Source organism: Manis javanica, chromosome 3 (genome assembly GCF_040802235.1).
Source record: "Manis javanica isolate MJ-LG chromosome 3, MJ_LKY, whole genome shotgun sequence".
In the NCBI taxonomy this organism is placed as follows: Eukaryota; Metazoa; Chordata; class Mammalia; order Pholidota; family Manidae; genus Manis; species Manis javanica.
In genome coordinates this window covers 210,297,645-210,321,622 of record NC_133158.1, presented here as the reverse complement: position 1 = coordinate 210,321,622, position 23,978 = coordinate 210,297,645, and the positions used below count along the sequence as shown (strand labels likewise).

Sequence of the window (23,978 nt, the reverse complement as noted above, 5' to 3'; positions counted from 1 at the left end):
GACATAGCAGTGAATGACACAGATGGAAATCCCAACATTCAAACATATCCCCAAACCTTGCCTACTAAGTTCTGGGAGATGTCGCCCTACTGCATCACTTGAAGGGCAGGTAGATGGAAGAGGCAGGCAGCCTGGAGGCAAGAACAGTGGCAGCCAAAGGGGGGCGCGAGCCAGAGAAGGGGCTGGTGCTTCTTTTCCATGGACCAGAGAGGGAGCACCTCAGGGCCTTACCATAACTGTTGGCCACCACTTGCCCCCTTCAGCTCTCACACACCCACTCTTTCTTCCCACCCTGGAGGAAAGTCTGAGCCAGCCAAGAGTGCAGCCCAGGAGGGGAGGGGCAGGTACCCTCCCTGGAGGGGCCTGGGGGCTACAAACCTGAGCTCTAGGCAGCCCAGCTGCAGGGCCATGCCCTCGCTGACCTTGCTGGCATAGCGTTGCATGTAGTCATTCCGGAGCTGGTGGGGAGAAAGGCCAGGGCTGAGACTCACACCCTATTCCCCATTTCCCTGCAGAGGCCCCGGGAGATGTGGGTGCCTTGAACACCACCCCACCACCCTGAACTGTCCCATGCACAAATGTATAGCAGGACTTAAAGAGCAGGGGAGTAGGTTCACCCTCTGCCCCCCTCTAGAGCACTGGGTAGGGGTGATCATGTCCCCACAGGCCAAGGACTTTGCAGTTTTGAAGTGTTTTCAGAAATGTTCTCCCATGGCTCCATGAGGTGGGAAGTTCAGGTTCCCTTCCTTCACTCCACATTTTGGAGATAAGCAAACTGGGATTTGGGGAGGACTCAGTAATTTATCCAAAGCTTTTTGATAAGTAGTGACAGATGTCATCCACTGTACAAGAAAAGCCTGGCTTGGTCTCCAGCAAACCAGGAGAGCTATATAGGAGGGAGTAAAGGCGGAAAACGCTGATAGCAGCTCACATTTCCTCAGCGCTGGGCACTTTACATGCACAATAGTCCAGGGTATGCTGGAGCAGCTCCAAACAGCTCATGAAAGCCAGTTATTAAATCTTTAGAAATTTTGTGAACTGGTTGATATCATACTGGTAGCTTGAAATAGGCCATGGTGGGAGTATTTACACCATGAAAACTGGCAAGTGCTATCAGTCAGATTTTTTTCTTCAGCGAGTGGGCACACTGCTAATGGCATCATTTGGTCCTCACAACAACCACATAAAGTAGGTATTGTTATTATTATCTCTGTTTGATAAAAGAAGAAACAGCTTCATGCAGGTAATTAAGACCCCAAGGATACCAGGTTATTATGTGGCAGAGCTGGGCTAGAAACCAGAGCCTGTGTGCTAAGAATCTCACCTCCCCTTTGGACCTCCTCTGCCAGCCAGGTCTCCTGGGCAGTACAACCGGAAAGCCCAAGAGGAGGGTGCCTAGGGGGAGGGGTTGGCCAGCCCTTAGGCAGCTGCGACAGAAAAAGGGTTGGACCACTGACCACGGACTAGGGAATTTCCCAGAGAAGTGTCCTGGACTGGGACCTCTGAAATCTGGGCTGTGATTTCCCTCTTACCTATGGTAATGGGGACCGGAGGATAAAGTACTTTTACCTGTTGATAAAAATAGAGCAGTGTGGTCCTGTCTTCCTTTAGGCTTTCCAGGAAGTCCTCTGGCAGGTAGCGGATTTGAAGGTCATACCTGGAACAGGACATTGTTGACACAGGGAAACGGGTGATGCAAGGGGCTCCCTGTGGGGCTTACAGCCTCCCACTCAGGACTTGTTTCTCCGTTCCCTCCTCTTTGGTTGGGTGGAGGACGATGGAGGACAGGGGGTGGCCAGCAGGCCTCGGTCGGCACTACTCCTGCCGCTCTGTCTCCTCCCCGTCCCAGCGGCTGCCTTCCTTAGGCTCACGGACCAGCCCTTGACCTGGCTCTCCACCCTCTATAGCCAACAGGATCCTGCTGGCGGAGGTTCCCAGACATCCACCCTGGAATGTGGATGGGCTGCGAGCCCACGGTACGTCTTGGCAGATATATGCACTGGATGTTGCAGGACTAAGCCAAAAATGCCACTCAGATGTTCTAGAAGATTCTCAGAGGTTGGGAAGTGCTCCAAGGAAAGACACTGCCACCCTCCGGGACCCCCCACTCCACACTCATCTCCCCCTGTTTGAGAGCCCAGGGCGCCTCTCCTACCTCCACTCGGCTTCCATGTGGAGACACTCGTACTTGTCCTGCACCTCACCCAGCGTCATCTGCGGGTGCAGCCAGTGGATCTCATCTGACTTCATGTGCTTTAGCCTCAGCCCATAGCACTCAGCCAGCTGGATGTTGGGCCCGATCCGCCCGCTCAGCAGGATGGAGGCGATGACCTCCTGTGGAGGACAGAGGGACAAGACTTGGGGGAGTCCCTTCTGCCCCTCAACAGCCCTCATGCAGCCCCAGAGTGACTCTCCAGGGCAGGATTCCATCTTAATGCTCTGTTCACGTCTGACTCTCTAGTATTTAGTGTCAGACTTGGCACACAGTGGGCTCTATCTGATGAATGAACAAATTGTCAAAATGGGACAAAGATTAAAGGAACTGACAGGAGAGAGCATAAGTGAAGGATAAAATGCAATGAGGAAAACAGCACAGATTCTGTGCATATCCTATTCAACCAAAGGAGTTCATAATTACTGAGCATCCATCCTGTAAAAAGCCCCCACTGAATGGTTACCAGTTTAGCCAGCATCCCTGAGCATCTGCAGTAGGCACTGCTGGGCGCTTTGTGTACGTTATTTCATTGACTCCATACAACACGGTGAAGTAGGTGTTACATCCCCATTCAGCTGATGAGGAAACTGATGTGGGTTGCGCAGCCCATGGAATTAAGCTGGGCTTTGGAACCCTGGGTCCAAGCTGCTATGTGGGACTGTGGAGCTGGGCAAGAGAGAAGGACAGGACTCACACGCAGGGACTAAGGGGCACAGTTCCCGCACAAGAAGCATGGCCACAGGAAATAGAGGGTTGGCCGGAAATCAGGTGCCCTCCTTATTTCTGCTTTCTTGCTGACCAGACGTCTTCCTGCCCCACAGCCTGATGCCATAGCTCCTGCCAGGAGCCAGGACTGGATTAAGAGGAGGCCAAATGGCAGCTCTCTGAGGCTCATCTACAGAGTGAGATGAACACAGAGTCCTAGCTCGTTCCGAAATCACACTGGTTCTAGTTTGCTCACATGATTCTGTGTATAAGTGGTGAATGGAGCCCATCATGGAAGGAGCAGAGAGTACCTCCAAAGGAAAATTTAAAAACTTTTATCATTTTCCTGATAAAATGTCAAACTAACATGTAAATAGTACTGCTTTGAAGGAACAAATTACTCATCGGCATGGGCACCAAAATCGCTGGGCCAGCTCCACCTCCTGCCAGCCCTCTCCAACTCCATGGAGTTGTGAAGCCAAAATCCTCAGCCTGAAAAATCCCTTTCCTATTAAGAAAGCAAATGCCTATCGGAGCAGTTCAACTATTGTTCTGAGAAGTAGATGGGGAAACTGAGGCACAGAATGTACACGGTAGCAGTTGTAACAAATCCATGCAGGAATCAGAACTGGGGCTTGGGATGGGGAAGAAGGCTGTGCTCAATGTCACCTGCAGTGAGAGGGACACAGACCAGAGGTGAGTGTAAGGCTGTGACACTGACCATTTTGTCATTATTTTCCCCCTCTTCTCCTCCCCTGACTCTCTGTACTGCTTTGCGCATGAGGTCATCCTGCTACATTATCTGGATCCGCCATGTCACTCCTGAGGCCCACCCAGAATCCCGGCCTCTGGTGTCTGTAAACTTAGAGCTTTCTCTGCCCCAGCTGAAACTTTCCTGGCCTGGGTCTGATTTCCACCAGGCCAGGGCCCCTGTAATTATTGGAATATACAAGGTAAACAGAAGTCAAAGGAATAGTGTAATAAACCTACGGGTACATGATCACCCAACTTCAAGGATCACCAACCCTCTGCCATTCTTGCTTCATCCATGACACCATCTACACCCCGACTATCACTCAGCAGTTACTATGTTCTACAGTTCTTTTAAGGGAAAATGTATATACATTAAAATGCACAAGTTTTAGCTATATGATTTTGACACATGAATACACCTGTGTAATGCACATACTTATTAAGGTACTGAATTTTTCCAGGCCCCTAGAAAGTTCTCTGGGATCCCTTCTCTGCTAACCCTCATGGGGCAACCATTTTTTTCTTCCACTTTTATTCAGTATTGCTTGTTCTAGAACTAGATGTAAAAGGAATCATTGAATTTTTATTATTCATTCCCTGTTGCTAGAGACGTGGGCTAGTTCTCATTTTAGGCTACTCTAGATAAGATCACTATGAACATTAGTGTACAGGTCTTTTTGTGTGCATGTTAGCATTCCTTTGGGTAAATACCTGGGGATGGAATTTCTGGGTCAGAGATGCATGTTTAACTTTATAAGACACTGCCAAGATTATGCCATTTTATGTTTCTTCTGTGATATATGAGACATGAATTACACCACATCCTCACGAACATTTAGTGTTAATATAAATCTTTTTCACATTAGTCATTTTAGTGGGTATATATAGTATCTCACTGTGCTTTTAATTTGCATCTCTTGCTGACTAATGATACTGAACATGTTTTCATCTGCTTTTTGGCTGGTTATGTGTCTTCTTTTGTGAAGTATTTGTTCAAATCTTTTGCCCACTTTCTGTGTTGTCTTTTTATGATTGAGTTGTAGGAGATCCTTATACACTCTAGATAAAAGTACTCTGTAATATCTTATGAATATTTTCTTCAGGTCTGTACTGTGCCTATTATTCATTTCCTTATCAGTCTTTTGATAAAATCTAGTTTAGCAGAATTTTCTTTCATGGTTAGTGCTTTCTGCATCCTGCCTAAGAAACTTTTGCCTGCCTCCAAATCATGAAGATATTCTCTTGTTTTCTTTTATAAGCTTTACAGTTTTAACTTTTCCTTTTAGGTCTGTGATCCATTGGGAATTCGTTTTTGCATGCGGTGTGAGGTAGGGGTCAGAGTCCTTTTATTTTTTCCACAACAATCAATGGTTGTTCAGCACTGGTTGTTGACTTTCATTGTCCAATTGAATCGTTTTGCTGCATTTGTCAAACTCACTTGACCATGTACATTTCGGTCTGTTTCTGGGCTCTCACTTCTGGTCTCTTACCTTTTCTATACTAGGCCAATTACTGTAGCTTTCGAGGAGATCCTGAAGTCAAATAGCGTAAGCCTTCCACCACTTCCCCCCCAAGACTACTGTGCTAATCTAGTTCTCTGAGTTTCCATGTATGTGTTTGAATCACCTTGTCACTTCCTATTTAAAATGTCTGCTGAATCATGTTTGAGATTATGTTGAATCTGTAGTTTAGTGGGGGAGGATTGACATCTTAACAGCACTGAGCCTTCCAGTTCTCAAAGGTGATATATCTCTCCACTTATTTTGCTCTTCTTTAATTTCTCTCAGCACAGTTTTGTAGCTTTCAGTATTCAGGTTTTGTAGGTCTTTTGTTAAGTTTATTCTGAAGTAGTTTTATGTATTTTAATGCTGCTGTAAATTTGTAAAAATTTTAAATTAATTTTTTATTTTAGGGCTCACTCCTTCTGTGGTTCCCTCCTTTCTAGTATTTCCCCCAATCTTATGGCTGCTCTGCCTGACTCAAATTGTATCCTCTGACACCTCAAGTCAATAAGGCTGCAGCTTTCTGCCTTTTCAGCCTCTCCCAGACTGGAAAGCGTCCTTGGGAAAAAAGCCACGAATCTGCAAATCTCATTCCTTGCAGTTCAGCTCCCAGGAGTAGATTCTCTTTTAGTTTTTGCTTGCTGTGGTCACTCTCCAGTGACTTCAGGATAATTCATTTTTTAATTCTGTCTAGGTTTTTATTATTATCTGCAGGAAGATGAGTCCAGCCAGACTATTCTACCATTTTTGAAATCTCTATACTATTTTAATGAGTACATCTGTATTCTATACAAATAGGAGAGGGTTGGGGAGCAGAGAGCTGCCTTCAAGTCCCAGCCAGCCATAGGGCAGCAAGTACAGAGAAGCACAAAGCCCTGGTGTCAGACTCCTGCAGCGCTCCATCTCCCCACCACCACCCAGCTAGACGTCCTTGGGAAACGCGGTTAAACTCTCTGGATTCAGTTTTCTCATGTATCACATGGAGTACTGATTTTGAATAGTTTTATGAGGATTAAATTAGATAAAACTCCTTAGGACAAAACCTGGTGCAAGGTAAATACTTAAAAAACATTAGCATTATTTTACCACAGCAATCTATTGTAGGTAATGGCACTTTTGCATGAAACAAAGATTGGAGAAACAAAACAAAACTCTGGTTTCTTTCTCTTCTATCCTTTTTCTCTCTTTCTCTTCTTGCCTCCCTTGGAGGTGGTGTTTTGGCCAGCATCAAAGTAGTGAGACTGAGGGGCTGACAGTGGCGGCAAAGCCAGGGGCAGACCTAAGGGGGAGGTGGGGTCTGGGCAGAGACGGCGGGAATACACTGGGAGATGGTTACACACGTGGGGCCTGAGCAAAGGGGTAACTATATTGAGGGCCAGGGAAATGGGTTTATTAATGTTGGAGAAATTACTCAAAATATGGAGAGAGGAAGGCTCAAGAGGACCTTAGCTGAGGGACTGGAATTGGATGTATGGGTGAGAACTCACGGTTTATGGATAGAAAGAAAGAGAGAAGATCTAGGGCTCCTTGGAGAAACAGCTGATTCCAGGGTGGGGCAAAGAACACATAAGATGAGCCTGTAATATCTCTTTGTGCTAGAAAAAAAAAAAGGAAGTGTTTGGAGCATATTGGGGATACGTAAAATAACAGGAAACAGGAGCAACTTAAAGGGGCTGGCACTGCCTAAGTCTGGGACAGCCGAACATCAACATACACAGTGCTAGGATGAATTACTTCCTGCTGAATAAAACAGAATCAGAAACAGATAGATAAATAAATAAATGGGGCTGAAGGGAGTGTTCTTCCTTCAAGGAGAATGCCAACTAGTAAGCCTAGAAAAAGGATTTAAACAGAAAAATACCATTTGGCAACAAGCTCAGTGTTGGTTGGTTCAGGCATGATTCATCAATGGATGACACAGCTCTGGGGTGGAGAGCTGATGAGGAACAGGATATTGACTATAGGATATCGGTATCAGTGTATCGCCCCTCAGACACTAGTCATATGTAAAGGAAAACCTGGCCAACACAGATGACCGAGTCATCAAGTTAACACCATCAGCGTGGAGCAGGTAAACGGAGAAGGTTCCCCACCTTGATGCATGGAGAAAGCACAGCATCATTTATGATGTAGTCCTGCCAGGAGCCCACGGCTGACTCTAGCCATGAGACCCAGGGTGAAAGGTCTCCCCAGAGACCAATAGAATAAAAGGCATGTACTTCTTTTTTAAACTGTTACCATTTTTTAAAAAAATTGATGTACAATTGACATGCCATATTAGTATCTGGTGTACAACATGATGATTCAACATCTTTATATACTGGAAGGGATCACCGTGGTTAAGTCTAGCTACCATCCGTCACCTCACATATTTGCACCTTTTTTTCTTGTGTTGAGAAAATTTAAGATTTAATCTCTTAGCAATTTTCAAATATGCAACATATAATTATTAACTACAATCACCAGGCTGTACATTACATCCCCATGACTTATTTACTTATAACTGGAAGTATAAGTTAACCCCTTCACCCTTATTGCCCACCCTCTCCCTCTGGTAACCACTGATGAGTCTTCTGTATCTATGAGCTTGGTTTCTCGGTTTTGTTTTGATTTATTTATTTGTTTTTAGATTCCATATATAAGTGAAATCACATGATATTTGTCTTTCTCTGACTGGCTTATTTCACTTAGCACGATACCCTGTAGGTCCATCCATATTGTTGCAAATGGCAGGATTTCCTTTTTTTTTTATGGCTGAGTAATATTCCGTTGTGTATATGTACTACATTTTCTTTATCCATTCATCTATCAATGGACACTTCAGTTGTTTCCATGTCTTGGCTGTTGTAAATAATGCTGCTACCAACATGGAGGTGCAGATATCTTTTCAAGCTAGTGTTTATTTTCTTTGGCTAAATATCCAGAAGTAGAATTGCTGGATCATATGGTAATTCTATTTTTAATTTTTTGAGGAACCACTGTTTTCCACAGTGGCTGCACCAACAGACATTTCCGCCAACAGTATACAAGTATTCCTTTCTCTCCACATCCTTGAAAAGGCCTGTGTGCTTTCAGACTGAGGATTCTCCCCGATTGGAGGGGACCAGAGACATAACAACTGTGTTCCTGGAGCAGACAGGAAAAATAGACATTGTAGGGACAAGTGGTGACATTGGATGGATTCTGTGTTTTGTAGTGTTATAGCTTTTTTGACTTCCTGGTTTCGATGGTTGCAATATAGTTCTACAGGAGAGTATCCTTGTATGGGAGAAATAAGCCATGGTGTATTTGGGTGATGGAGTGATATAGCTGCAAATTCCTTTCAAATAATTCAGAAAAAAATAATGATAATGGACATATCTTTGTGACTGTGTGTGTTTATGAAGAGAGAGAGGTACTAAATATGGCAAAGAATATGTATTTGAACTAACTATGGGGGGTTTGGGTAAGGGGTATGGGAATTCTTTGTATTGGTCTTTACACTTGTAATTTTGTAAGTTTAAAATAATTTCAAAACAAAAAGAGAAAGAGAGACTTCCGTGAGAGAGATCCCAGCTGTATGCGAAGTGGAGGAACTGTACTGAATTAACGGACGAGATGTTGGCCAGGCCAGGCAGGGCCTTGCAGCTTCTCGTCCTTCAAGAGTCTCTTTGGCTGGTTCCAATTTGTGTTCTTTACAGTAAAACTCTCATCCTCAGTATAACACTTTCCTGATCTCTGTGAGTCATCCTAGCAAATTACCAAATCTGGGGGGGATAGCGGGAATCCCAAAATTGGGGTCAGAAGTGTGGGTGGTCTGGGAACCCCAGAGCTGGCGGCAGGGTCCTGGGGAGGGGTGTCTTTTGGGGGACTCGTGGAGTCTGTGCTGGCTCAGAATCGCACTGTGTCAGAACTGCCTGGCAGTGTGCCTATCCTTCAGGCGCACCTGGGGAGAAGCAGGGCTGATGGCCCCAGGTGACAAGAAGGAGCACAGACTTTGGAGTCACCCAGACCCAGGGTGTGAACCCCGTTTCGAGTGTCCTTCCCAGGACGGCAAGCTCGGAGCCACAGCCCCCCTCCTGCTGCCCTGTGCCCAGTCCTGTGAAACTGCAGAATGGTCCCTGCACCCAGACCACCAGCAACTACTTGTGACGAACTCACCCGGCTGGGCGCTGTTGGGAGCCGACCGCGGAGGAAGCTCTTACTCACAGCTTCTGCATAGTGGGTGGGAGCAGAGGAAGACAGTGGCTTAAACTGTGGGGGACCCGGAGTAGGGGGACGTGGTTTAAAAGAAGAAACACCGAGGTTAGATATGCTGTCACTGTGGAGGCTCTGGATTCAGCCCCTCCGCCCCCACCTTCGCTGCCTCTTGTGATGTCCATGCTTCTCAAGCAAATGGTGGGGCACAAAATTAGCCCTCTGCCCACAGCTCATAGGTTATCTTTAATGAGCCAATTTTCTTCCTCTATTAATAAGTCACTTTTTAAAAACAACAGTATGTTTACCTACTCTCTAAATCCTCACGTGTAACATTATAGAAAAAAAAACCTTAATGTTATCAGTTGTTACTTAGATAAGCCCAAGATTCTTTTTTGCTACAGGAAAACCTTTCCTTCTGTCCAGAGGAGAGCCCCTGAAAAGCAGGCCCCCAGAATGTCCACGGCTCACAGCTTCCTGCAAACAGTGGGATGCTGTGGCTTTTCTTCCTGCTCGGCGAACACTGATTTATTTGCTTTATTGAGTCGTGCGAGGACCCCAAACTGCCCTTGTCTCTCTCCCGTTCTCTGGCATTTCCTCTTCTAGGTCAGAAACAAGGAAGGGATAGGACTGGAGGCTTGTCCCCAGGCCCAGGATAATTCATTCGCCCAAAAGAAAAGGCCACCCAAGCTATTAACTACTCAGTCCCCTTTCTCTCTCCTTTATTGGTACCCGGTCACCCTTTTTTCCCTTCTGAAATTGATTTTCTGTATAGCACGAGGTACAGCTTAAAGGGAGTTTGCTTTCACAAGGATAGCTGACATTAGGGGGCTCTGTGTGGGGCTGCTTCTCGTCCCTTTTTCTGTTGCTTTGATCTAATGGTCTAGCCTGTACTTCCGTCACATCTTATAGCTTCTTCAGTTATCTCTGTAGTCTCACCATTTTCTCAGTTTCACCTCTTTTTTTATTTTATAAAACACCTAATCATTTTGTTTCTCTCCAGAGCTTATCAAACATGCTTCACGTGAACAGCTGGATTTTTAGAAACAGGGTAACTGAGTTCACACCCGCACCCTCCATCAGAATTGCCCACGTCTCTCCTATGTTCCCACCCCTGGAGGGGGCAGCCAGCATCTGCTGACAGGTCACCTCGGAGGTTTAAAGGCTGTGTCCTTTCACCCCGGTGTGGGAGACCTCCGCTGGGCATCCATCTCCAAAACTCCCTGTGGTATGACTTGACGGAGCCCGGCTTCTCTGTGTCCAGGCTGCCCATTGCCTCCAGGAGAGAAAGCCTCCACCTCAGGCTCTGCGTCCCCAGAACCGCCCTGTGCCTCCGGCCTTCAAGTTGCTTTCCAGGCTTGATTTAGTTCACCCTCCTTATCCTTTGCTCTGGGAAGACAAAATGCTCCTTTTTTTGAATTTAAAATTTTAATAAATTGGAGCCTTAGTTCAAAAAAGTCCTGCTTAAGTTCTTAAAAAGCTGTCACTCTGAGACTGAGGGCAGGTTTTAACAGGTGACTTCTGTTGAAAACCCTCATTGGTTCCTCATTTTCTATAAGATGGGATAAGAGGTAAACTCTAGCATATAAGGTCCTCTGGAACTTTCCTCCATGTGTTCTTCCTGCTCTCGTCTCCCGCTCTCACCCATGATGCTCTAAGCTCCAGCCCCTCTCTCCCAGGGCAGCAGCCTCTCCTACCTGGAGGAGGCCCTGGCTCCCCTCTCCCACCTGTCCTCTCCTCCTGGTGAGCTGCCTTGTCCTGGAGGCCTAGCCAGCTCTGTGAAGTCCTCTGGGAAGCCCTCCCTTGCTGGTCTGGACAGGGCTGGGGTCTTCCCTGGGTTTCCAAGGAACTTTGCACACATATCTAGTAAGTTACTGTTAAGGGTTGAGTTTGGGGGTGTGCCCCCCACAAAAAGGTATGTTAGAACCCTAACAGCCAGTACCTTAGAACGTGATCTCATTTGGAAATAGGGTCTTTACTGAATAATCAAGTTGAAATGAGGTCAGCAGGATGGGCCTTAATCCAATAGGACTGGTGTCCTTAAAAAAGGGGAAATTTGAACATAGGAGACATGCACCCAGGGGGAAGGCCGTGTGAGACAGAGGGCTTGAGTGATATATTTATGAACCAGGAACACCACAGATTGTCAGTGAGCCAGTAGAAGCCAGGAAAAGGGCTGCTCCACAGATTTCAGAGGGGGCGTGGCCCTGCTGGCACCTTGATCTTGGACTTCTAGCCTCTGGAACTTGGAGACAATTAATTGTTGCTGTTTTGATTTACCCTGTTTGCAGCACTTTGTTACAACAGTCTAAGAAAGGAATACAGACATTTACCAATCAGAAATGAGACAACAGTCGAAGTTTGTCTGTCTAACCTTTCAATTCTAAGGTCGGAAACCGAAACCTGCATACAACATCATCCCCCAGTCCAAGCCCAGTGCATGGCTCTGAGGAGGCCCTCACTGTACCTTGAAAGTGATCCCCAATGATATTCCCTGCCAAAGAGTACAGTAAAGATTTGCTTGATTTTTCAAAGGTTTTTAGGTGACAGACTAGTATTTTTGGGACTGTGACACTGTACTGAGACTGGCTTCAAGGCAAAGGAAGATGGCTAGCTTTATGTAGCTCACCAGGAGGAGGGGACAGGAGAGAGAGGGGAGCTGGGGGCTCCTCCAGGCAGGAAAAGCAGCTGCACTTGGAGAGAAAGGTGGCAGCTTAGAGCATCACGGGTAAGAGCGGGAGACGAGACTGGAAAGAACCTTTGGAGGAAAGTTCCAGAAGGCCTTGTTATGTTAAAGAGTTTACCTCTTATCCCATCATACAGAAAATGAATAATCATATAGAATGAATGAATAATGAGTAAATGAATAGGACGGAGCTCTTTGGATAACAAGTTGGGGTTTTGAAGGACAGTAGCCCGTGGTCAAAAATGCTCCAGAGATCAGGAATGTGGTGGTTAATGACACCGCAGGCTTTGGAGTCTACTGGACCTGGCTGTGGTCTGTGGTCTTGGCCAGGTCACCTAACTTCCACTTCCTCATCTGTAACATGGAGAAAATACCCCCTTCATTATGGGAATTCTGGTGGGATTAGATAAGATAACATGCAGTGTAAATAAAAACAGCAGATACTAAATGAGAGGCACGTGACACTGTTGCCGTCCAGCTTCTATGGGGGTTTCCATGCACCACCCCACTCTTGGACTTCAGTGGCATGGGCCTGGTAACGGGGGTAGAGGGTGAAGCAGAGAGGTCCCAGTCCAGTTGGATTTGACTTACACCGGAAGAAGCAAAGAGTGACTGAGGGAAGAAAACAAGAGATCTTGAAGTAAGCAAGGGAGGGGAGAAAGACGAGAGCCTTTGTGGACTGGGTTCTGGGGATTTCTGAAGGCAGAAGTAAAGATATTTCTGGACAGTAGCCAACCCAAGTGGATATTAAGACATGGTTGTAAGAATGTTAAGAAATTTTACTTATTGCCTTGAAAGTGATCCCCCAGTGGTATCCCCTCCAACACAGAGAGTACCGTAAAGATTTGAGTTGATTTTTAATAATTTTTACGTGACAAACGAATATTTTTGGGAATGTGACACTATACTGAGACTAGATTCAAGGAAAAAGCAAACTGGCCAGGTGTATGTGGGTTCTAAATACCAAAAGAGCTTAGCACAAAGGTTGGCACAGAGTAGGTACCCAATAAATGGTGGCATTGTTTTGAGGGGCTGACAAAGGAGATGGGGTAAGCATGGCTCAAGGGCAAGCCAACCTGAGGAACTGGACTGATGAACTCAGGGGGTCGGTAACTAAGACCTGAATCCCAGAGCCCTACACGGAGTCCAAGGGCCCCGGGGCCAGAGCCTCTTCAGACGCTCCCGGCCGGAGTGGGAACCGATGCCTCGGAGACCCACCCCCACGGGAGTGGCTGGCTACGTAGGGGCTAAAGGAAGAGGAAGGAGCCATGGCTGCCAGGAACTTCCAACAGCCACTTAGTTCTTAGAAGGGGTGCAGGTGGAGAAAGCCAGCTCTGGATAAGGGATCTAGGGGTGTCTGCAAGCTGAAGCCAGTCCCAGCAGGTTGGTGAAGTGTGATAAGTGAACCTTGTAGAATGTCAAGCCGTGGCCACAAAGAAGTCAATTGGGAAGAAATAATGTAGGGAAAAATGACTTCTTTCTGCTCAGGCAAGAAAACCACGAAGGGTTTTGTGCTCCCGGGGCAAAAGCTCCCTATAGCAGGCTCCTTCCTTTCCCTCTGCTACGCGTGGAGACAGGAAGCAAGGCTTGCAGAAAGTGCAAAAACAGGTTGACAATACAATGAGCGACTTTTTCTTTAAATGACTTGAACAGAACTTAAGAGATGTCTCTGAAAAATAAAAATATTCTGTTAAAAATAAGCCTACTCTGTCAAATGTTTGTATTTACTAATAAACCACAAGGGAGGGCTCTTGATGCCAAGCTGGGATTTAGGAGGAATGAAGAACATTATAGGTCAGTTAGGAAATTACCAGGTGGCCTTCATATACTTTTTTGAAAGAGTCCGCCTCCCAAAATGCCCCCTGAAGTAAGGACTTTCTGATTCATTTGTGTGGCATATAGCATCTGCCTCAGAGCGGGAGGGGTGGGTCATGCTGGTCACTTCAGCGTGACTGAGGAAGTTTTATTTCTCACGTAGGATGATGGGTCTGGGGCGTTCGTTTCACTGTAATGCTCTCTGCTTGGATTGGTGAGTTTCAATGGGTGCCGCTGGCATTGGGGGCCCGAGGATTCTTTGATGTGTGGGCTCATTCAGCACCCATGGCTGCAGACCGCTGAATGCCGCCCCTGCCTGAGTCATCCTCACAATGATGATAATGTGACAACCAAGAAATGAAGCCCTATGCATTCAAAACCACCACCCTCCAGGAGGTGTGGAGCACACTCCCAGGGAGAATCAGTGATTCATCTGTTCAGGACCGATTTTCTTCTGCATATGCCAAAAATTATGTAACAAAACCTCTCAATGATTCTATCTGTGCATTCAACAATTATGCACCCTGGATGACCCTCTGCCAGGCTCGAGTCTAGGTGCCAGGGATATAGTAGTGAATGAGGCTAAGGACCGCCCCGGGAGACTGCCCTCCCAGAGCAGAGAGGTGCCAAAGGATATTTGTTATATCAAGAATCTGAAAAGTGTTCCTATCTTTGACTTAGTTCTATGCCTGGAAGCACATTATGGACTGAATGTTTGTGGCACCCCTAAATTCACGTTGAAGCCTAACCCCCACTGTGATGATATCTGCAGGTGAGGCCTTTGAGAGGTAATTAGGTCATGAGGGTGGAGCCCCCATCAATGGAATTAGTGACCTTGCAAGAGACAAGACAAGATGAGCTCTGTCTCTCTTCTGACAGCACATAACAAGAAAGTAGCCATTCGCAAGCCAGGAGGAGTGCCCTCCCCAGAACCTGACCACGCTGGCACCCTGATCCTGGGCTTGCAGCTTCCAGAATTGGCAGAGATAAATTTCTGTTGTTCAAGCCACCCAGTCTATGGCATTTGTTATGGCCACTCAAGCTATACAGGACAAAGCATAAACTGAAGAAATCATTCAAAATACAGAAACACCCTGTGTACAAAGAACCTCACTGCAGCAATTTTTATAGTGGTAAAATTCCCATCACAAGCAACCAATCCAAAGAGTCTGAAAAAGGGCCATTGAAATGATGAAACCACATAGTTCTATTAAAAGTTTGTAATAACTTTTGGGAAATGCTTCAATTATGATAAATGGAAGATAGAGGACATAAAATCAAATACAAAGTATGATAGTGATAGAAGCAAATACAAATGAATCCAGAGTGAAACATACCAAAATGTTAGCAGTGCTGTCTTGGGGTAGAGCAACTTACACAGATGTTGTTCATTTTTGGGGGATTCCTGTGTTTGAACTTTTATACATAACATAGTAGTTAAGAGAATGGCTGCAGGGGTCCCACACTTTCATCTCTGATTCTCTCTGTGACATTGGGCAAATTAACTTCTCTGCTTTAATTTTTCTCATTTTGCAAAATGTAGAAATTTTCCTATCTTCTAGGGTTCTTGTGAGGATTAAATGAGATGGTACAAGAGCTTGGCATAGTGCCTTGCCCACAGTAGTGCCGAACGAAATGCTATTATCATTATTGAATGAACATGTATTCATTCTGTACCTTGTTGGATTTGATTTGCTAATATTTTGTTGAGGGTTTTTGCGTCTATGTTCATGAGAGATATTGGTCTAGAGTTTCCTTTTCACGTATGTCTTCCATATATTCATTTTATAATTATAAAAATCTCTTCAAATGTAAATGTTTAAGTTTTGCTATTATAATAGACTTGGTTTTGCAGATCAGGTGTAAAAATCTCATAGAGTCAAACGCCATGCCTGCATGCTCGGCTCCTGCGCTACCGAGGGGCTTCTCACACCCTACTTATGGGCCCAGGTTTTAAGAGGTGAATAAACTCCCCTGTAAAAGGTAAAACTCTAAAATTAGGATGCTAGCTAGAAAGTACATTTCCAGGGCCAGAGAGAAAAGGAAGGGCCAGAATTCACTCAAGTCCTTATGAAAGGGAAGTTGACTAGACACTTGTCTTCTGGGTCCTAGAAGTTCATGTGTAAGCACCTCAGGGATGTGACCACACAGACGAAAGCCGTAACTCTACGGATACCCACAGGATCAAATGTGTACGTAGTTCATAAAAGTTGGGCTGGAATTTTAGGGCCTTCAGTAAATTTAGATTCTGTTTTGAAATGAAGAAACCAAGACCCAGGAGGTTGAGTGACTCTCCCGAGGATATCCAGGGTATTCTATGGTAAACCCACTAAAATTCCATTACCTCTCCTACACGTTATCATTTGTGAATGCCAGGCTTCCTTCTAGTGAGCTTCCTGTTTGGTCTTTATATCAAGTGACCCATGAGATTACTAGACTCATCCAAGGACTCTGGGAATCGGTTAATTCATTGTTCATCCATGGTTTCTACAGATAACTCCTGAGTGTCCACTTTGTATTCAGCTCTCTCTAGGCTCTGGGGGGTATAATGGTGAGTAAGACCCTGCCCCTAGCCTCCACTAGGCCACCTCTGTTTAGAGACTGTAAGGAGCAGTTACTATACACCTGTCAAGTGCTAGGATGGAGGAGGTGGGGGCACTGTGGGGCCACCTCCAACTACCCAATTGATGCCCATCCACAAACTCGCTCTTCTCTTCTGCCCCAGCCAGCCTCCTCCTATCGCCGTTCCATAGGCCCTTCAACACTGAGTGTCTTATGAGTTCTCAGACCCTATAACATATATCCTGGGGCTCCACAGCTCCAGGTGATTGTTGATCATCCTACCCAGGGAATGTGAGCCAGGTGGGTGTCCTGTAGGCAGAGGGGGTCCTTTGAGGCAGTGACCTTTCCCAGGACCCTGAGATTCCAATTCCATGAGTTCATGGTGGGACATGGAACACCAGCATTTCTGAAACTCCCTGGCGACTCAGATCACCTGCCTTACCTGGGAAGACTGCGGCACTGGCTATATGAACCCATCCGACTACTCTCTTCGCAGCACCTCTTGGGCATTTACTGACACAGACCCAAGACACCACCCGCTGGAGACACCAGGTTGGTCAGAAACTCTCCTGCTGGAATTTGGAATTGAGACATGGAAGTCTAGCCAGTCTCTGTTAGCTTTACAACTGGAATCCATCCATTGTTCCATCCATCATTAAATAACTACTCATTAACTAATGCAGCAAATTGGGGAAACCAAAACAAAGTCCCTCTCTCATGAGGTTATTTCCTATGGGGGGTGTGAACAATAAACAAATAAACATAGTAACATCTCAGATTCTGATAAGGGCTAAGGAGTAAACAAAGCTGATTACGTACCAGAATGAAGGGGGGCTGCTATTTTTCATGGGCAAGTGGCCAACGATGTCCACTCTGCTAAGGGGACATTTGAATAGATCGCTGAAGGAAGTAAGGGAGAGAGGGGTGTCCTTGTGGGGGAAGAGGCTTCCAGGCAAAGGGATCGTGTTACACAGAGGCCCTAAGGTGGTCGTCTGAGAGGCCTGCAGTGCTTGGTGCATTTGGGCAGCTATGAAGAGGCCAGTGTTCCTGAGGTGGAGAGGCATGGAGGGAAGTGATGGGAGAAAAGGTCAGGGAGGGCTGGGCTGGGGCTTGGTAAACTTTTCCTGCAAAGGTCCAAGTCGTAAATATTTCAGGCTTTGTGGGCCACCTGGTCTCAGCTGCAAGTGTGGCTGGGCAAGTTGCTCTGGGGGCACGGCTGCAGCAGCTGCAGACAATACTAAATACGTGTGGCTGTGTCCCAATAAAACTTTATTTACAAAAATGCGTGGTGGGCTCTATTTGGCCTGCAGGCCATTGCTGACCCACCCTTTCCAGGCCAAGGTGAGGACTTTGGCTTTTATTCTGAGTGAGGCAGGAAGCCACTGGAAAGCAGTTGGTGTGATCTAAGCTATTCCTCCAATATATCCCTCTTGCGGGCCTATGTTTGAAAATTCACCACCGTTGCTACTTGTGGAATGGACGGCAGGGGGATCCAGGCAGAAGCAGTTAGGAGGAGAGTAAGTTATTCCAGGCAAGTGACGCTGATGCCGGCACAGGGTAGAGGCAGTGCAGCAGGTGAGAAGGAAGTGGTCAGAGTCCGGCTACAGGCAGTGGGAGGGCTGACGGCACTTCCTGATGGATTAAACACAGAGCGTGAGGAAAAGAAGAAGGGACTCAAGATGACTCTGAGGTCTGCAGCCTGAGGCACAATTAACTGAGAGAGCGGAGATGCAGTCAGCGGAACTGGAGAACAGTTTTAGGAAAGGATTATGAGCATGATGCTTCCAATGGAAGTAGGTGCCCAGGGGAGCAGGTGGGCAGGCAGGTGGCCAGGTGAGCTGGAGTCGTGGGAGGAGGCTGGAACCTGCATTACAAAGCTGGGCACCGAATTTGAATTAGAAATTCAAGCTATATGACTGGCTGAGGTCACCCGAGCAGTGACAAGGGACCAGCCCATGGCGTCACGGCCTGACAGCATCACTGGAAGCATCATGCCGGGGCCCAGGCAAGCCAGAGGCTGGCCAGTGCCTGGGGACCCTGGGAGGAGTGGGTATAGTGACAGACTGCCAGCAGGCCCTTTTTTGTGGTCAGTTCCCCACACGTGGCCTTGCTTCAGTGGGGTGTGCACGTGTGTGCAAAGTGCTCATGCTCACTTGCTTGCTGTATACCCAGGTCTGAATGGGGGTGCCAGCTACGGACACTCCGGGACTAACTGATGGCTGTAGTGGGTTGAGTGGTAGCCCCAAAGGCGTCCATGTTCTAACCCCGGAACCTGTGAGTGTGACCTCATTTGGGAAAAGGGTCTTTGCAGATGGAATTAAGTCAGGGATCTCAAGATGAGCTCATTCCTGACAATCTGGTGGCTCCCAAATCCAGTGACAGCTGTCCTTCTGAAAGACACAGAGGAGGGACAGTGAGAGGGCCGCAGGGAGGCAGCCCTCTGCCAAGGAGCCTGCAGGAGCCAGGATCAGAAGAGGCCAGGAGGGACTCTGCCCCAGAGCCTCCGGAGGGAGCGCAGTCCCACCGACACCTCAGTACGGGCCTCTGGCCCCCAGAACTGTGAGAGAACATGTTTCTCTTGCCGTAAGCCACAGGTTTGTGATACTTTGTCACGGCAGCCCTAGGAAACTAACATAACAGCCAAACAAGTTCCAAGGGCCCAACAGGCCTATGGGATACTTTTTGAAAAGTGATTGAAGAACAAAACAAACAAGGTAGCATAACTGATTGCTCTGAAGATGTTCATTTGGTTGTGACAAAAGCCTCTCTCTCTCTCTCTCTCTCTCTCTCTCTCTCGCAAGACATTCAGCCATGCAACTGCTGGGTTAAAAATAGAAATGAAGGTGCAGGCACCTGATGCTAATTTGCGGAGGTAATGAATCTAGGCCCACAGAGAAACATCGAGAGGCCCAGGGCCCTGCACGTTTGCACGTGTTTGCTCTGCAGGCTGTGGGTGGGTGGGCTGGCCGGGCGGGCGGGCGAGCACACACAGGAAATGGGGGGCCGAGCAGGAAGGAGGAGGTCCTTGTGAACCTATGCACCCCTCTTTGTCGCACTGTGAGTGTCTCTGTGGTACTGGTTTGCGGTTTCCTAGCGGAACCTGCTCTTCTCAGGTCTTCAGGGACTATTCTCATGTTGGGGCGGCTGGCCTTGTGTGGCTTTGTTAATTCTCTTCAGGGTAATCTTTTTTTCAGAGATGGCAACTTCCGAGGACAGGTAACCGTGCTTCCCTTCCCTTGTCCTTCAGCCCCGTGGTCTCAACCCTGGAGACAGCTGAAGGAGGGCGGCAGAGATTGCTCTGGAAACGAAGGCCCTGAGCCAATGGGCCGTGGGCTGGAGGCTGCTCCTCTGACCTCACGGAGCTGCTGGCCGCAGGTCTCAGTCACATGGGCGGCTGTAGCAGAAAACCATAGCCTGGTCAGTCTAAATGACCAGCACTCCCTTCTCACAGCTCTGGAGGCTGAAGGGCCCAGGCCTGGGGTGCGGGTACATTCACTTCTCCGCAGGAGCCTGCTTCCTGGCTCGCGGACAGCCGGGTTCTCGCTGTGCCCACGTGGGCATGGCTGAGAGAGCACCCTGCTCTCTTCATCTACTTACGAGGACACTGATCCCATCATGGGCACCCCCTACCCCCCATGACCTGATCACTTCCCAAAGGCCCCGCCTCCAAACTCCACCACGTGGGGCGTAAGGGCAGCAACACAGATTTGGAGGACATGAACTTTGGTCCATCACACCCTGCATCTGGTTAAGGGGTAGGTTTAAACTTGAAACCAATGAGTAGAGCATGGGGGCAGGGGGCCACAGTGTCTGAAATCTGCCTCTGTGGGAATATTCTGGAATATATTGTATGACGGCTGAATTTATGGGGGAGGGTGAGTGCAAGTGTGTGTGGGCTAGGCTGCATTCAGGCCTGTGTTGGCCCTCCTCAGCCCTCAGGCCCCAGGCCCCAGCACTAGCGCCCTGCGGTGGAGGGAGGGGACAAGCCAGACCAGGCAGGAAGGGCACAGAGCGCTGGGTCTCTGCCCTCCCTGGGGATGTAAACCTGGATTCTAAATAGGGCGAGGCTTTGGGACAATACAAGGATGTCTTGAATGTGGCCTTTCAGTGTGATACAAGCTGGCCGAGGGACAGGGGTTTAGACACGGGGGCCTTGCCGGCGCACCCTCAGACCCATACTGTATTACAGACAAATGCCTACTTTTCTGCTCAAGGGCCTCCTGTGTGAGAAACAAACGGTCTGATGATGGACAGAGATGGGCCCACACAGAAGGTGGGTTAATCGGGGTCACCACCATGAGCCAGCAACTAAGCATGCCAGGCAGAGGGCAGCAGACACAGCACATGGAGGCAGGCGGCCAGATGACCTATCCTCCGAATCGTGATGCCCTTGAAACTGGCAGGGGCACTGTTAATAGTCATCCCTGGACAGTGTGCAAACCAGGACTGTCGGAGAGAAACCAGGACATATGGTCAACCTACAGAGGGCTGAGAGAAAAGAAGGGAGGTAGAATGGGGGGAGAGAGAGAGAGAGAGAGAGAGAGAGAGAGAGAGAGAGAGAGAGAGAGAGAGAGAGAGAGAGAATGGGAATGAAGGAGAGGCTGTAAGGGTCACAGAGAGGCGCCCCGTGTGGGCACATCTGGATGGCACTTTGCTGGCTGTTTACAAAGTGTTATCTTAACCCCTTTGCCAGATAAGCAAATTAGCATGTTAGAGAAATCTATAATAATGTAAGCCTCCACTTGCTATAGAGATTCAGAACTCCCAAATAAACATAATTTCCTATGAATAGCAAACAAAAGGGAAATGGAAAACCAAGAAAAGCAAAATACATTTCTCATTCAGCACTTGTTCCATTCTCTTCCACACCTGTCTAATTTCTGTTGGGTCCTAGACGCCAGGGCCAGTGCTTATTTACATCGTTTCAAACAGTACAGAGGAAGCGTCACAGGGCAATTACACGCTCGAAGGAAGAAGTTGAGAATGAAAAGAAAAACATGACATCAGCAAGCAGGCATAGAGTGACTATGTTTTGGAAATGTGGTTCCACACATGGATTGTGCCAGGCTGATTCTCCATTGCTTCTATTTGATCAAACAAGGCTTGGTGTGTGTGTGTACATGTGTGTCAGAATTTCAGGGGCATTCTTATGGAAGGTCAAGAGCTTGGCAAACTTGAAAGGGCTAGCAGTATTCTGAGCCCTGGAAGGATGGCAGAAATAGAGAAATCCATTAAAGGGCCGAGCACAGCTAGGGAACAGAAGCAAAAGATGCTGGGAGGCCGAGGGAGGGAGGGGCTGCTTCAAGGAGTCTCAGAAGGGAAGTGTCCGCAAGCAGGTCCTGGGCAGCAAAACTGCTCCTTGACATTTGGACCGAGCTCTTTCGTACCCGAGGCTCTCTCAGACCCCCTTTCTTCCTCTCGGAGCACCTGCCTCCATTGGGAAGGTTCATCAGTTCAGGCTCCAGGCGTGTCCTGGAAGCTACACGAGCAGGGGGTGCTTCTCTTGTTTGGATATGTTGATACCCGTGGCCATAACCAGCATGGCGCCAGGCCCATGGGGGCACTCAAATGTTTGGGGAATGGATGATGAAATGACTCAGGACTCTTCCGTTAATGATCTCACCCACAGCCACGTCTTCGACCGCCGCCCAGAGGCCACCAACACCCAGATGCCTGTCTCCAGCCCAATTACGTCCTCCAAAATCATCTAACAGTCTACCAACATTTCCATGTGAAGATGTTAGAGCATCTCAATTGCACCTGACGGGTCCAAAACCAAACTTGTGAACTCCCCACTCCTCAGCTAGTCACTCCCCAAGTGCTCTTTATCTCAAGGTGCAAGACCCTGTCCACTGGAACCAGCGGTGCCATTTTCGACACCTTCCTCTACCACCCTCTTTTTTATTCCTGTAACTTGTGTCTATCAGCAAAACCTTCATTTCCATCTTTCAGATGCTCCAGAGTACAGTGACTCCTCTCCACAGACCATGGTGATTAAGTGAGGTGGGTTGACTGGATCTGAAAACAGGTTCCACCACTTACTAGCAATTTAAATCCTTTGCACCTGGTTTCCTTCTATATGGAATGGAGATAATAGTAGTAGCTACCTGCTATCATCACCACTACCACCACCATCACCACCATCACTACCACCACCACCACCATTGTCACCACCACCACCACCACCACCACCACCACCACCACCATCACCATCATCACCAACACCATTGTCACCACCACCACCATCGCTATCATTGCTACCACCACAACCACCACCATCACCACCACCACCATCGCTATCATTGCTACCACCACAACCACCACCATCACCACCACCACCATCAGCACCGCCATCACCAACACCATTAACGTCACCATCCCAGCGGCTTCAATCCCGATCTAAGATACCATCATCTCTCATCTGGATCTGGTCATCAGTCGCCAGCTAACATCTCCCCACATCCATTCCTGCCGCCCTCTAACCTATTTCACTATGTAACACAAAAGATCTTTTAGAAACATAATCTCATATCATTAATATGTTCAAATTAGATCAGTGGTTTCCCACAAGAGATGAGGTAAAACCCAACATTGTTAACATGGTTTAAATAGCCACCCTTGGGCATCCTTTAGCCACAAACCTGCCGAGTGCCTCCCCACTTGAACTTCACATACGCTGTTCCCTCTACTAATAACACTGCTCCTGTTGCCTTCTCTTCTTTCCTTCCCTTCATGGTCAAACCTCTCTGAAATGTTGATTATATTCACTGTCTCCACTCTCCAACCAACTGCACAATGGCTGTGCCGCGTCCCTCCATTGAAACTGCCCAGCAAAACTCATCACAGCACCTATAGCTGAAAAAAATGAACTCATTTTTAGTCTTACCTGACTTGACCTTTCTGAGTGTTTGACACTGCCAGTCACTCTTTCCTCAGTTTCCTCTGCCTTTGTCTGCCCTGCATGTTCTCTTGGTTCTTTCACCATTCTCTGGCTGTGAATTCCTTTTCTTTTATATGCACCTCTTTTTCCATATCAGCCCTTTAGAAATGGATTTCCCAAGGTTTCCACATCGGAATTCTTTCTCTCTTACTCTACTCACTCTCTGTGGGCGATCCTATCCATACGCATGGCATCCCTTGCATAATGACTCCCAAGTCCCCATCTCTAAGTCTCCTTACCTTCCTGAGCTCCAGGCCCACGTCCCCTCATGGGGATGTCACACTTCAAACACAATACACTTAAAGCTGGAATCTCAGAATGCCCTTCCTTTCTCTTTTGGTATCTCAATGAATGGTACCAATATCCATTTAGTTGTCCAAGCAAAACTTGAGTTATCCTTGTCTCCTTCCTTTCTCTCCTTCCCTACATCTAGTTAATCATCAAGCCCTGTCGACTCTGCCTCCTTCAATGCGCTCCGATCTGTTGACTTGTCTTTATCCCCAACGCCTCTTTGTTCAGGCCCTCATTGCTTCCCCCCAACGCTAGCCAGCTTCCTCACCCATCTCCCTTCTACTAGCCTCTCCTCTCTCCTGCCCTTTTTGTATTGCTGTCAGGATCTAGGGA

General features: G+C 47.5%; 1 protein-coding gene across 11 annotated transcripts in view; it reads right to left on the bottom strand.

Moving 5' to 3' along the window:
• PTK2B (protein tyrosine kinase 2 beta) overlaps positions 1–23,978 on the bottom strand; it is a 122,650-nt gene that overhangs the window by 25,663 nt on the left and 73,009 nt on the right. For 10 of the 11 annotated variants that reach the window (XM_017655810.3, XM_037024538.2, XM_017655815.3 and 7 more), the window contains 3 exons: positions 2,156–2,334; positions 1,570–1,657; positions 379–458 (listed from right to left, as the gene is read on the bottom strand). In XM_017655810.3, the coding sequence (XP_017511299.2) occupies positions 379–458; positions 1,570–1,657; positions 2,156–2,334 (347 nt within the window). Of the gene's footprint in view, positions 1–378; positions 459–1,569; positions 1,658–2,155; positions 2,335–9,315; positions 9,369–23,978 lie in introns of all 11 variants that reach the window. The other variant, XM_073232721.1, reaches the window with a different exon arrangement.